The 15,265-nt window shown below is 38.8% G+C and overlaps 2 protein-coding genes across 6 annotated transcripts in view; one reads left to right on the top strand and one right to left on the bottom strand.

Moving 5' to 3' along the window:
• LOC132143354 (T-lymphocyte surface antigen Ly-9-like) overlaps nt 1-15,265 on the bottom strand; it is a 105,511-nt gene that overhangs the window by 30,141 nt on the left and 60,105 nt on the right. The window lies entirely within an intron of this gene.
• Nucleotides 12,124-15,265, top strand: part of LOC132143356 (uncharacterized) — a 110,912-nt gene continuing 107,770 nt past the window's right edge. For both annotated transcript variants that reach the window (XR_009434243.1, XM_059553498.1), the window contains exons 1-2: nt 12,124-12,192; nt 12,418-12,723. Coding sequence is in view for 1 of the 2 variants with exons in the window: in XM_059553498.1 (XP_059409481.1) it covers nt 12,126-12,192; nt 12,418-12,723 (373 nt within the window). In the remaining variant the exon portion in view is untranslated. The remainder of the gene's footprint in view (nt 12,193-12,417; nt 12,724-15,265) is intronic.

The raw sequence follows: 15,265 nt of genomic DNA, 5'->3' as shown, positions 1-15,265 counted from the left end.
TCTTCTGGAGTGATCACTCACTTGTGTATCAGTGGCGGCGGCTTATGTAGCCGCCACTTGATTGTCGGCAGCCGTGACCGATCGGCCGGTGATGAGGTTTCCAGGTGCTCCTCGTGTGTTTCCAGGGCGACGCTGATGAGGCATCGGGACACGTGTCACAATATATATATATATATATAAATGTTTTACTTCTATCAATGTAACGCCTGTATGCTGAATGAAAACACTCATTTCTATTTAAAAACACACACACACATCAAACATTTCAATGGTTGCATATCATGGTTTTGAATATATTTGTCGGGATTGGACAAGTCAAATACGTTTGTCTTTCTCCTGTTCTCCATGTTGTATTTACCCCTGTGTTGGATTAATAAAGAATGGATTGTATTGGACTGGATATATATATACAATCTTTGCCAGAAGATGTTTTTATTTCTGTTAATGGTATGCTCCATGTTAATTAAGTAAATTCATTTAGAAATTGTCAAGCCGCACTTTATAACAATCTGTTTAAATTTTAGGTTCCACCTGAGAGCCGGGACGGAATTGGTGCTCTGCATTTAACACATCAAAGTGCACACACACAGCAGTGAGAAGTAAACACACCGTGAACACACACCCGGAGCAGTGTGCAGCTATATATCCAGCGCCCGGGGAGCAACTGGGGGTTCAGTGCCTTGCTCAAGGGCACTTCAGCCATGGTTATTGAGGGTGGAAGAGAGCGCTGTTCATTAACTCATTAACTAAAGTTTGTTAGGGCCGATTGTGGCTTGCAGCTTTCTGAAGAAATACTCCTTAAAATAACTTCACACTCAGCATCATTAACATACTTGTTATGAGTCATAGTCCTATATCAATGCTATAATAAGTCTGTGTGTCATTTTGGCACAAACTATTTTTCATCTCAAGTCAGTCCTCTGAAGTCGATTAACGCGGATACGCGTTTTGAGTCATTTTCTCCTGATAACCCCGAAAATAACTTAAATTACACTTTCAGTTTTAATCGTACAGATAAGAGCAATACATCAATCGAATCTGTAAAGGGTCTACTTTTCTTTGGATACAGACATAATAACAACAAAACTTTGTGCACTCAGTCTGCGCTGATCTTCATTTACAAACACGTCATTAAAATGAACTGTAACTCCGTGAATACTCAACGAAGAGACATGAGAGAGATATCTATAGAAAGCTTGACATGTCTACTTTTAAACTAAACAAGTGCCGCCGAAAACAGATATTCTGTGATAAAGTAATCCATATGAAAACAACGCGATGTCTGTTTTTCATGTCTCCCTTCATTATATCTAATGTGACCACGCCCCCGCGCTGAAGCGCTATTCAGATTCAAACTGAAGCGCGCGGCTTGAATACGCCCACACAGAAGAAAAAGCAGCCAGACTGTTCTTCAAGTTTTTATTTTACTGTTTGCTTCGCGATGAGAGGAATAAGACATAATTCACCCCAAAAAGATGTCATGTGGTTGAGGATTTGAGAAATGGATTTCCTCAGAAAAAAAAGAATGAACACTTCGTTACGTATGTAACCATGGTTCCCTGAATAGGGAACGAGATGCTGTGGTGACGTCACCACGTATGGGAACACCTTCGGTGTGACGAATGTCTGAAGCCCTATACCATCCCGCCAATCCTATTGGCCAAATAGCGCCCCACGCATGCGTACGCATATATGCCTGTTGCCGCGCGCCATTTCACTCAGATTTCATGACTGAAGAAGAAGAATGCTATCAAGGTATGGCACGGCCAGGACCGCAGCATCTCGTTCCCTATTCAGGGAACCATGGTTACATACGTAACCGAGATGTTCCCTTTCATAGGTCACTTCGATGCTGCGGTGACGTCACCACGTTTGGGAACGCTATAGCTGGGTGGGTACCTGATAGCTGGGATCCAAGGAAGCATCTGCTCAAGCGGAGAGAACCCGGGAGCCAGGAGCCATCCTCACGTCCAGACTGTAAGCCTTGATAAAAGTGCTCGGTGAGGACCATCCTGCCGCAGCACAGATATCATCAATAGAAGATCCACTGAGAAAAGCTTGAGAAGAAGCCACTGCTCTCGTGGAATGAGCTTTAACTCCTAAGGGCAAAGCGAGCCCGTGCCCCTCATAGGCTAAAGATATTGCCTCCACCAGCCAATGGGACATGCGCTGTTTTGTAACCGCATGGCCTTTATTCCTTTGCCCAAAACAGACAAACAGCTGGTCAGACTCAACCATGGGGCAGTACGATCCACATAAGTCTCTAAGCTCTCACAGGGCAAAGACTTAGATCTCCAGACTCCACCACAGCAGGGGATAAAGCCTCCAGGACCACCTGCTGAAAGCAAAAGGGATTAGATGCGACCTTAGGGACATAATAAGGCCTTGGTCGCAACAACACTTTCACAGGGCCCGGTGCAAACTCCATGCACAAGGGTGAGACAGAAAGAGCCTGTAAATCCCCAACTCTCTTGAGAGAGGATAAAGCCATAAGAAGAAGTGTCTTCAAAGTCAGGATTTTATCCGGTACAGTTTCCAAGGGCTCAAACGGATGCCCTGATAAACCATGCAACACAATGGATAAATCCCATGAAGGAACTCGCACGGGGCGGAAAGGCCTCAGCCGTCGCGCACCCTGTATGAAACGAGAAACCAGTGGATGACGGGCCACTGAGGCACCATCTATATACTCGTGGTAAGCTGAAATGGCTGCCACGTAAACCTTTAGGGTAGCTGGTGTCACTCCATCCGAAAAACGGTCCCTTTAGGATCTCCAGTACTGACTCGTAGAAGCTGCTCTAGAATTCAGCATAGTCTCGGTAGTTTCAGCAGAAAGACCGGGATATATTAACTCACTCCGCTCAGAGGCCTCGCCCACAGATTCCATAGATCTGGCCTCGGGTGCCAAATCAGTCCCTGTGCTTGTGATAATAAATCCTGTCTGAGGAGAATCTCCCATGGAGAGCCCGCTAACAGATTGATCAGATCCGCAAACCACGGCTGTGTGTGCCACCGCGGAGCCACCAGCAGCTGTTTCACTCTGTCCAGCCGTATTCTGCATAATACCGCCGAAATCAGACGGATTGGGGAATACGCATACAAACTGGTCCTGGGCCAGTTGTGGGCTAATGCATCCAAGCTCAGGGGTGCTGGAGGGCATAGGGAGAACCAAAGCGGGCAATGCGTAGTCGTGTTCGACGCGAATAAATCCACTTTTGCTTCTCCGAAAATCTGCCATAGGAGATTCACTGTTTGGGGGTGCAATCTCCATTCCGCTTGCTCCAGAGTCTGCCTGGATAGCAAATCTGCTCTGAAGTTCAACGTCCGGGGACATGAACAGCTCGGATCGATAGAAATTTGTTCTGAAACCAAAAAGAACATGTCTCGCCAGCCTGCACAGGGGGCGAGAGCGTAATCCTCCCTGATGATTCAGATATGACACAACCGCTGTGTTGTCCGATCTGAGCAGTACATGACGGCCGATCAGCAGATTCGAGAAATACTGGAGAGCCAGAAAAAACCGCCAGTAATTACAACCTGTTTATGTGCCAACTGCGTTGCGCCGCTGTCCACACTCTGTGGGCTGGGCGCCCTTGACAAACAGCTCCCCAACCGGTCAAAGACGCATCCGTCGTGACAGTCTCTCGGAAAGCACAAATCCCAGCCGAACCCAGGTCAGGAGAATTCGGTTGACATTCATAGTTTTAACGACATCACACACCGCCGTGTCACCGGAATCGTCCGATGCGGAAGTCAACGGGGTGAAACATTCCGCCTTTTCGTCCACCACTGAAAAGGGCGCCTGTGAAGTAATCCCAGATGAATAACAGGGAATGCCGCTGCCATAAGACCTAAGTCTGAGGCACAATCTTGCTGTCACTGTGCGACCCGCTTTGAAGCGCCGCACGCACGATGCAATCGACTGAGCGCGCGGGAGAGAAAGCTTCGCTGTCATCGCGCGAGAGTCCAACTCTAATCCCAGAAGGTTATCCGTTGAGAGGGGATTAAAACACTTCTCTTGAATTTCATGCGTAAACCCAGGCTGTTAAATGATTCAGCACAAGATCCCAATGAGAGTGTGCTTGAGTCTGCGATTGTGCTAACACCAGCCAATCGCCTAAATAGTTCAAACACGAACGCCCTGGAGCCGCAACGGGGCCAGAGCTCCATCCATGCACTTTGAGAAAGTACTGATACGCTTTGCCCTCTAAAGCGAATCTGAGGAACTTCCTGAGTCTCTTGATGATCTGAATATGAAAATATGCATCCTTCAGATCGATCGTGACAAACCAATCGTTTGGTTGAATCTGAGACAAATAGACTTTACCATCAACATCTTGAATTTGCTCGGCCTGAGTGCAAGATTCAGACGGTGTAAATCCAGAATGGGTTGTAATCCGCCGTCTTTTTTTTTTTTTTTTACCACAAAATAACGGCTGTAAAAACCCTGCCTCCATCTGAGAGGGGTGTACTTCCTCTATAGCCCCTTTGCTCAGCAGAGTTGACATCTCCTGTCGCAGCACCACTATTTCCATCGGTTTCGCCACCGTGGAAAGAATTCTGCGGAAAGGAGGCGGGCCTTATTGAAACTGAATGGTCTATCCGTGACAAATTGTGCGTAACACCCATTGAGAAATGTCGGGCAAGCATTCCCACACGGCCCGAAACCATACTAGCAGTCTCAAAATTTCCGCTTCCTGCAACGCTGTCATAGACGTTAAAATGTCCGGGCACGAAAAACTCGTGCCGTTCGTGCACAGGGGAAGTGTATGCGTAAGAGCCGTTGCGTCTCGTTGTGTATAATCCTGAAACGTGTCCACGGCAGGAATTAGGCCAACAGATTGAACATCGGGCTCTGCCGCTAGCGAAAAAATGTTGAAAATCTTACTTACCGTAAAACCACAGTAGAGCATGTTAATAAACTTAGACTGAGACTCTTATGTGTAAGCCTTCCTTACTTCTAATACTAAATTAAACAAACGCATTCATAACATATCTGTGTAATATGCAATTAGTTGTGTATTTTTTGTTTTGTAATACAGGTGGCACCTTTCTCCTTGCTTTTCTTCTCTGTAATATCAGTTATTATACTTCACACCTATGGGCAGTAAGCAGAATGAACATTATCTCTGTTACAAGCTTTATCTCTCTATTAGGTTTATTGGATCTTAGTGCTGCATTTGACACAATTGACCACAACATTCTTTTGCATAGACTTGAACACCTTGTTGGCATTAATGGAAGTGCATTAGCAATAGCATGGTTTAAATTGTACTTATATGACCGCCATCAGTTCGTAGCAGTGAATGAAGATGTATCATATCGCTCACAAGTGCAGTATGGAGTACCTCAAGGCTCAGTACTAGGGCCGCTACTCTTTACGCTTTATATGTTACCCTTAGGATATCATCAGGAAACATGGTGTTAGCTTTCACTGTTATGCTGATGATACTCAGATCTATATTTCTTCGCGGCCCGGTGAAACACACAAATTTGAAAAACTAATGACATGCATAGTCGATATAAAAAACTGGATGACGAGTAATTTCTTACTGCTAAATTCTGAAAAAAACAGAGGTGTTAATTATAGGACCTAAAAACTCTGCTTGTAATAACCTAGAACACTGTCTAAGACTTGATGGTTGCTCTGTCAATTCTTCGTCATCAGTTAGGAACCTAGGTGTGCTATTTGATCACAATCTTTCCTTAGAAAGCCACGTTTCTAGCATTTGTAAAACTGCATTTTTCCATCTCAAAAATATATCTAAATTACGGCCTATGCTCTCAATGTCAAATGCAGAAATGTTAATCCATGCATTTATGACCTCAAGGTTAGATTATTGTAATTCTTTATTGGGTAGTTGTTCTGCACGCTTAGTAAACAAACTACAGCTAGTCCAAAATGCAGCAGCAAGAGATCTTACTAGAACCAGGAAGAATGACCATATTAGCCCGGTCCTGTCAACACTGCACTGGCTCCCTATCAAACATCCTATAGATTTTAAAAATATTGCTTATTACTTATAAAGCCCTGAATGGTTTAGCACCTCAGTATTTGAATGAGCTCCTTTTACATTATAATCCTCTACGTCCGCTACGTTCTCAAAACTCCTAGATAATACCTAGAATATCAAAATCAACTGCGGGCGGCAGATCCTTTTCCTATTTGGCGCCTAAACTCTGGAATAACCTACCTAACATGGCTCGGGAGGCAGACACACTCTTGCAGTTTAAATCTAGATTAAAGACCCATCTCTTTAACCTGGCTTACACATAACATACAAATATGCTTTTAATATCCAAATCCGTTATTTTTATTTTTTTAATTTTTAGGCTGCATTAATTAGGTAAACCGGAACCGGAAATACTTCCCATAACACCCTATGTACTTGCTACATCATAAGAAGAATGGAATCTACGCTAATATTTGTCTGTTTCTCTCTTATTCCGAGGTCACCGTAGCCACCGGATCCAGTCTGTGTCCAGATCAGAGGGTCACTGCAGTCACCCGATCCAGTACCTATCCAGACCAGATGGTGGATCAGCACCTAGAAAGGACCTCTACTGCCCTGAAAGACAGCAGAGACCAGGACAACTAGAGCCCCAGATACAGATCCCCTGTAAAGACCTTGTCTCAGAGGACCACCAGGATAAGACCACAGGAAACAGATGATTCTTCTGCACAATCTGACTTTGCTGCAGCCTGGAATTGAACTACTGGTTTCGTCTGGTCAGAGGAGAACTGGCCCCCCAACTGAGCCTGGTTTCTCCCAAGGTTTTTTTTCTCCATTCTGTCACCGATGGAGTTTTGGTTCCTTGCCGCTGTCGCCTCTGGCTTGCTTAGTTGGGGTCACTTCATCTACAGCGATATCGTTGACTTGATTGCAAATAAATGCACAGACACTATTTAACATCACTGAATTCAATGATGAACTAACTGCTTTTATCATTTTGCATTATTGACACACTGTTTTCATAATGAATGTTGTCCAGTTGCTTTGACGCAATGTATTTTGTTTAAAGCGCTATATAAATAAAGGTGACTTGACTTGACTTGACAAGCAAAGCAGGACAAAATGACTCGATTACAGGAAAATCAAAAATGCTGAACATGGATAACATTTATAATGTGGAAAAGCATACATAGTGCGTGCATAGTTATTAGGCGAGTCAACATTCTGATCATAATCTGTTAAGCACTTTTACCAATTCCTAACCACATCAATTACTATTAATTTAGTTTACAATCATATATCTTATAATTATATAATCAATATGAACTGTAAGTGAAAAGTGCTCACTTTTGCTCTAGAAGGAAACACAATGCATTAAAGGGGGGTGAAAACTTTTGAACAGAATGAAGATGTTTACATTTATCTAATTTTGCCTAAATATATGTTTCATTTAGTACTTCCCTTCAGAAGCTACAAGTGATACTTGCATGTTTCAAGACAAAATAAGTTCAGTTTACGCTGATCTTCAAACTCAAAAAGTTTTCACCCTCATAATGCATTGTTTCCTTCTGGAGCATCAGTGAATATTTGAACCTTCTGTAATAGTTGCATATTAGCCCCTCAGTTGTATTCAGTGTGAAAAGATGGATCTCCAAATCATACAGCCATTGTTGGAAAGAGTTCAAATACACAGAAATGCTGAAAAAAAACACAGAATTTGAGGGACCTAAGGGATCTTTCTAAAGAACAGCAGGCAGTATCACTAAAAAAAAAAAAAAAAAAAAAAAAAAAAAAAAAAAAAAAAAAACAAGCTATGGATCATTCAGCTAACAATACAATATCAAGAACCAAGTCTATGTAAACTACTGAACAGGGTCATTTTTATAAAGTCAACTTTTATTTTCTGTTGAGGACAATTTCTTTTATGTGAAATATCTGATTCAGTACAGTACTAAATAAACAAATAGCTGCATTTTGTATGATGCCTCTTTTATTAAAATTTGTAACATTTTTGTAGCGAGGTGTATGTAAACTTTTAAACGTATGTGTGTGTATATACAATATGTTTGAGTGTGTACAGTATGTATGCATGCATGTGAGTATATGGCAATAACATTTTTGTCCACATTTAATGTTTTTTGAGGGGAGGGAGGGAATTGTCTGTAAACTGTGGAGTCAGATGGAGGCCTCACATTTACCCCAAAAATTAAATTTTTGCAGAGGACTCTATTACAACTAGAACAAACTCATGCACACAATGGTGACACACATTTATGAGAATGTTCTCTATGATATAAACATTTCCCTGTGGTAATTATTCAGATTATTCTCATTCGTATTGTGTAGCACTGGTTTAAACTCAAAAATGAAAATGCTGTCATTAATTACTCATGTCGTTCTAAACCTGTAAGACCTCTGTTCATCTTCAGAACACAAATTAAGATATTTTTGAAGAATTCCAAGACCTCTCTGACCTTTCAGCGTACCTGCGTGATGCAGCTGACACAGAATGGAATGCGCTGTTTACATTCAGTGCGAGGATATTCTCCAAAATGGCACTACGGTGAAATCGAGGAGACAATTTGTTATTTTTGTTTTCTTTGCATACAAAAAGTATTCTCGTAGCTTCATAAAATTATTGTTAAACCCCCGATGTCACATGGATTATTTTACTGATCTCCTTGCCACATTTCTGGACCTTGATCATGGTAATTACTTTGCTGTATGTGGGAGGGTCAGAGAGGTCTCAGGATTAATCAAAAATATCTTAATTTGTGTTCCAAAGATGAATGAAGGGCTTATGGGTTTGGAAAGACATGAGGGTGAGTAATTAAAGGATACATAACATACACAGTTTCCCCTAATCTCATGTTAATCTTGAGAACCTATATACATCCTTCATATCTCCAAAAAGTCTTTAGTTTTATCATATTTATAAAAGAAAAATACAGCTTTCCGATTCTCTCTGGAAAAAGCAGAGCTCCTGGAGGCGTGCTACACTTGTTACAATCCATTGTTGCCCCCCGGAAAATTAAACTGCATCCACTGTTCGTGTAACGCTGGGTTCTTTGGGAAGCTGAACACGGTAAACTTTCCCTCACATCCAAAAACACACTTATTTGGAGACATTTTCAAACAAATCCTATTCAGCGCTGCCAACGATTTCCAGATGAAGCACGTTGATGTGCGCAGTCTCGCTCTCCTCTTGTCAACGTGTGCGTGATTTTCCAAGAGAAATGCTCATATAAGGAGCTCCACTATCGTCTACGTCATTAGATCCACGATTGAAAAAATTACAGACGAAACTTGTACCAACCCGGAAGTAAGATTTTCAGCACAGAAATTCTATGTCATCCGTCCATTTTTTTTTATACTTCTCCATCTCTTTAACACTGTGAACAACTCTGAATACATGAAACACCATTGTAGCCCCCTTTTGAGGACAGAATTAAAAAATTTTGAACTAACCCTTTAAGCTTATTGAATATTATGTACAAGAAGCCCTAGAAGTAGAGACTTGTACTACTTGGGGTAGTGTGTTAAATACATTTTAAATAAGCTTTTTTTGTACAACAATTATCAGAAGGAAAGAAAAGATGCACAGTAGCACATTTTTTTGCATTGTTTTTTGTAGTAATTCAATCATTTTAATATGAATATTGTTTTAGTGTTCAGTAAAGTAATTGACTATCTAAATCAGTACTAAACTTTTTGTTTTCTAAGAGCGTTGTATAAGAACTTAAAAAAAATGTGGATTATGATCATTTGGCCTAAATGTGGGCCGGATCTGGTCCATTACTTCGGATTGGCCCGGGCCGAATCTAGAACAAGTTTAATGATAAAACCCTGTGATGTTTGTACTGACTACAGTATAAAGGCCACCAGGGAACCATACAGACTTTATTAAAAATGTTCTATCACAGTTAGTGCTGGCTGCAGATAGTGTCTTAATTTTGGGGGATTTTAATATCCATGTTGATAATGAAAAAGATACTTTGGGATCAGCATTTCTAGACAGTCTGAACTCTATTGGAGTTATACAACACATGTGAGGTCATACTCAATGTCGAAATCATACTCTAGATTTAATACCGTCACATGGAATCGATGTAAATGGTGTTGAAAATCTGCAGCAAAGCGATGCTATCTTAGATGATTATCTAGTCTTGTGTAAATTCCATATATCTAAAACTGTAAATTCTACTTCTTGTTACAAGTATGGTAGAACCATCACTTCTACCACAAAAGATTGCTTTGTAAGTAAATTTTATAATTTATCTCAATTCCTCAGCCTATCCAATAGCTCAGAGAAACTTTATTTATTTATTTTTCTCAGACAGTCTTTTGTTTCACACTCCAGTCCAGCAGCTTTAGAAGAAGAAGAGTCCTAAGCTGAAACCGTAATAATATGATATTGGCAACTCTCCAGTGTGTGTTTGTGATTGCACTCTGGCGAGCATCGAAAGCTCCTATTTCATGTTTTTGTAGTTTTGAGCACAGTTTTAATCACAGACACACTCTATCTGTTGATTTCTCAAATACCTCTGATTGCAATCCTCTCGTAACAGTGTACACACAACATAAATGACATTCACTGAACAGTACTGTAGGGAGCTTCTTGGTTATAATGAAGACCAATAAGATGCTTGCAGTTTCTGTTTGTGTCTTGGGTTTGTAAAAGAGATTCTGAGAAATATGGATAAAAGTGCATTAATGTGTCCTCCTTATAACAAAATTTTCTCTACAGTGCTTGCCGCTGGTCGCAATCTGCACTTTGTTCATCTCAACAGAAACTTTCAGGGAAGGTTTTTTTTTTTTTTTTTTTTTGCATTTTTTTTTCAATTACAGGGGTCATTTATCCCTGTGTATTGATTTAAGTTATCTCTGTTTATCAATTTGCACTGGTTACCAATAGCTGCTTGCATAAAATTCAAGGCATTGATGTTAGCATACAAAACTATCACTGGCTCTGCACCCCTTTACTTAAATTCATTACTTCAGACTTATGTGCCCTCTAGAAGCTTGTGTTCTGCAAGTGAACGTAGCTTGATTGTTCATCCCAAAGAAACACAAAGTCACTTTTACAGACTTTTATATTCTTCATTACCATCTTCAAGAAACGGCTAAAAACGCATCACACATACTCTTCCATCTTTATTTGACCCTCTAACTTTAGCACTCTCTATTCTAATTCTGTTATTTAAAAAAACTTAGCACTTTTAGACTTGCACTCTATTCATTTATTGCTTGTTTTCTTAAAAAAATAGTTTTGTGTTCTATCCATTTGTGTATTTTTATTTATTATACAATTAACAAAAGAAAAAAAAAAGAAAAAGAAAAAAAGGGCCTTTAACACTAGCTTGCTCTATTCCTTTTCTGGACTGTTTTTCTTTTTATTATATAATTAAAAAAAAATATGAAAAACTCTGTTTAATATAAAAACTATATTATATATCTATTATAAAAACTCTATGTGTACTGCGTTAAGCTAACAAAGACTTGTTATAGCATTTGCGTATCATTGCTCTTTTGTTGATTTTGGGTTGGCTATTCACTCAACTTCAAATCTATCCTTCTGATGAAAGTAAGAAAAAAATTCTTCTGTAAAAGTTTTCTGTATGAAAGTGGTTTTATTCTTTATTTTTATTTTTTCAGGTAATACATGAACTACTGAAATATTGTACACTGGACATAATGTCAGTCATTCTGAATAAAAATTGTCTGTCAAAAGTAAAATGTGTTAAGACTTTTATTTAAAGTAAACATTCATATTTCAGAAGCAGATTTAGAGCATCTTTGGGGAAGTATGAAGATAGCAAACGTTTCATCAAACAGTTTAGTTTAATAGCTTTAAAGGCTATATATTTTCTTATTTAACTGAAATATGCATTTCTCTGGCCTTTAGTTAGACACAACAGAGCGCCCCCTGGCGAGTGAGATCTGCCCAGACATCATCTTTCGTGGTCATTTTTCATGCACTATGTATATAGTGCATCATGTGGGTCGTGGTTAGTAGTCCTCCTGAACACAAACACACACTTTGGTCTGACATCAAGCATTTGCCATGTATGCACATAAGATAGCAGCATTACCAACCAATAGCATCCAGTGTGGTTTTAGCTTTCAAGCTTCCTCTAAATTGTTCTTACAAGACATTTCTGAGAAAGAAAAATGTCTCTACGATGTTTGATGTTGATCATCATCTGCGTTGTGTTCATCACCACAGAAGCCGTTTCAGGTAAATCTTTTTTTTAAGGTTTTATCGAATACCTGTTTTTGTAGACCCTAAAACATTTTGATTTTAAATTATATTGAAGTATAACCTAGTTATATAGAAATTATAAATGACTGTATTTTATAAGTTATAAATTATAAATGACTGTATGGGAATAAGTTATACATTTAAATGACTAGTGATACTTGCTTATTGAAGGTTAACTAAGTTTTATATTTTATACATTAGGTGTAGAAGTGAAAGTTTTTGATAAAGTTGGTGGTACAGTGTCTTTTGGTGCGACCAGCATAAATCCTCCTGTCAACAGCATTATATGGAAACACAGAAAGAATGGTGAATCTGTTATAAAAGCGATTGAATGGGATGTTGATGATGGTGTTTTCGACCTGAATCCGAGATTCAGAGACATCACAACTCTTGATGAGAAAACTGGACAAATCACTATAACTAAATTAAATTTTGAACATAGTGGACTTTATACCATTGACATCAACAGTAAAGAACAGGAACAAAGATTCAAGTTGGAAGTGTTGGGTGAGAGGATATTGATTATTATATTATATTATATTATATTATATTATATTATATTATATTATATTATATTATATTATATTATATTATATTATATTATATTATATTATATTACTATTGATACTGTAAAATAAATTTTTATGATGCTTTTAATAAACATATACTACAGCTAATAATTCTGTCTTATAAAAATAACTTTTTTTAAAACGATCTTTGAATGTGTTAAAAAAAAGATAATTTTCATATTGTTAATATATGTTTTAGTGGTAATAATAAAGATATTTTAAAAACTATTATAATGCTAACAAAAGGTAGCAAGGTATTATCATGTGTTTTGACATGCATTGTTGTAATGTAAAAGTACCAGGAGATGTGATAATCATTCTGTGCATTGTGGCAGTACTACGGTACTATGATGGTATCAGATTGTGATACAATGGTGCTGTGATATATACCATGGTGTTGAAGTACTTCAAAGAATAACATAGCACATGCCCCAAAACATGATAATACAATGACGCTTTCTTAGTGTGAGTTATGATTGATTACTAGGATATTACAGTCTGATACCATCATTGAAGTTTTTCATTGTTTCTTTCACAGCACTGGTCCCCAAACCTGAGATAAAAATAGAGAAGATTGAAATGAACCCTAATGCTGTGTATTTAATATGTGAGTACAGTGAAACGATCATCTGGAAGAATTCTACTGGAGAAACACTGAAGGGTTCACCCCAGAGTCCAAAAGGAGAATTTATCATAGTTGAAAAACAAGGAAATCCAGATTTCTTCTACACATGCACACTCGAGAATGCAGTGAGTGAGAAAACCAGTGATCCGGTCTATGAGAGAGATCTGTTTAAAGGTAAGATTTATTTCAACAAGAAAGAGAATGTTTTTTTTTAATGTTTAGGTGATGCTTTGGTTAGGTTGTTTGCTCTTTTCTCTTCAGAAGTTGTAATTGCATCCAAGAAGTATTCACATTCATGCTTAAAATATCTGAATGTCATTGCATTACGTATTAAAATGTCAAAAGTGTAATCTATTAGACACACAAACACATACTTAACATTTCAGTAAAAATTATGTTTCTCGGGTGTTCTTCAAATTAAGTTTGACATTTTAATTCAAATTTTAAACCCTCAGATGCTCTCTTCCACACAAGGACTTATTTGCATTATTATTATTGTCAGGGTGCGATTTGTGAAAAACAGAGGGGGGGATGTTTTGAAACATTGTAATTCATAAAAATAAATCATGAGAACATTAACTATATGACGTCATATGCTAATTAGCATATGTATGACGTAAGTGCGTCGTATTGTATTGCCTCCCTATGCTCACATACTGCAATTTTAATTTAGCCATTTAATTTAATTCTCAATAAAACTGTTTTTATTACTATATTTTAATGTTTCTGTTGTCAGACAACGGAATGAATATTACAATGACTGAAACGCGGTCCATTAAGACTAGACAACCAGCTCTCAAACATTTATCTGCACTAATGAAATCAAATACACATACGATAAAGTCAGACTGTGCTGTGACTGATGTCGGCTATACTTGCTTGTAAAATAGAGTTAGAAGCAACAGAATATCTTTTTTTTTACTGAAAGTGCTGTTCCTCTATGCGCTCGCTGAACACAGCAGATACAGAGAGAGAGGCTCGCGCTGGGAAAGAGAGAGAGCTCGCGCTCGTGCGGCAGCACCAGAGAGTCTCAGAGACTACAGTCGTGGCCAAAAGTTTTGAGAATTACATAAATGTTGGAAATTGGAAAAGTTGCTGCTTAAGTTTTTATAATATCAATTTGCATATACTCCAGAATGTTTTGAAGAGTGATCAGATGAATTGCATAGTCCTTCTTTGCCATGAAAATTAACTTAATCCCCAAAAAACCTTTCCACTGCATTTCATTGCTGTCATTAAAGGACCTGCTGAGATCATTGCAGTAATCGTCTTGTTAACTCAGGTGAGAATGTTGCCGAGCACAAGCCTGGAGATCATTATGCCAGGCTGATTGGGTTAGAATGGCAGACTTGACATGTTAAAAGGAGGGTGATGCTTGAAATCATTGTTCTTCCATTGTTAACCATGGTGAACTGCAAAGAAACGCATGCAGCCATCATTGCGTTGCATAAAAATGGCTTCACAGGCAAAGATATTGTGGCTACTAAGATTGCACCTAAATCAACAATTTATAGGATCATCAAGAACTTCAAGGAAAGAGGTTCAATTCTTGTAAAGAAGGCTTCAGGGCATCCAAGAAAGTCCAGCAAGCGCCAGGATCGTCTCCTAAAGAGGATTTGGCCCAGAAGTTGATTGAAAACATGCCCAGTCGAGGTCCTGAAAAAGAAGGGCCAACACTGCAAATACTGACTCTTTGCATAAATGTCATGTAATTGTTGATAAAATCCTTTGAAACGTATGAAGGGCTTGTAATTATATCAGTACATCACAGAAACAACTGAAACAAAGATCTAAAAGCAGTTTAGCAGCAAACTTTTTGAAAACTAATATTTATGTACTTCTCAAAACCTTTGGC

Source organism: Carassius carassius, chromosome 7, assembly GCF_963082965.1.
Source record: "Carassius carassius chromosome 7, fCarCar2.1, whole genome shotgun sequence".
Classification (NCBI taxonomy): Eukaryota; Metazoa; Chordata; class Actinopteri; order Cypriniformes; family Cyprinidae; genus Carassius; species Carassius carassius.
The sequence above is the reverse complement of the archived record's forward strand: the minus strand, read 5'-3'. Positions and strand labels throughout refer to the sequence as shown.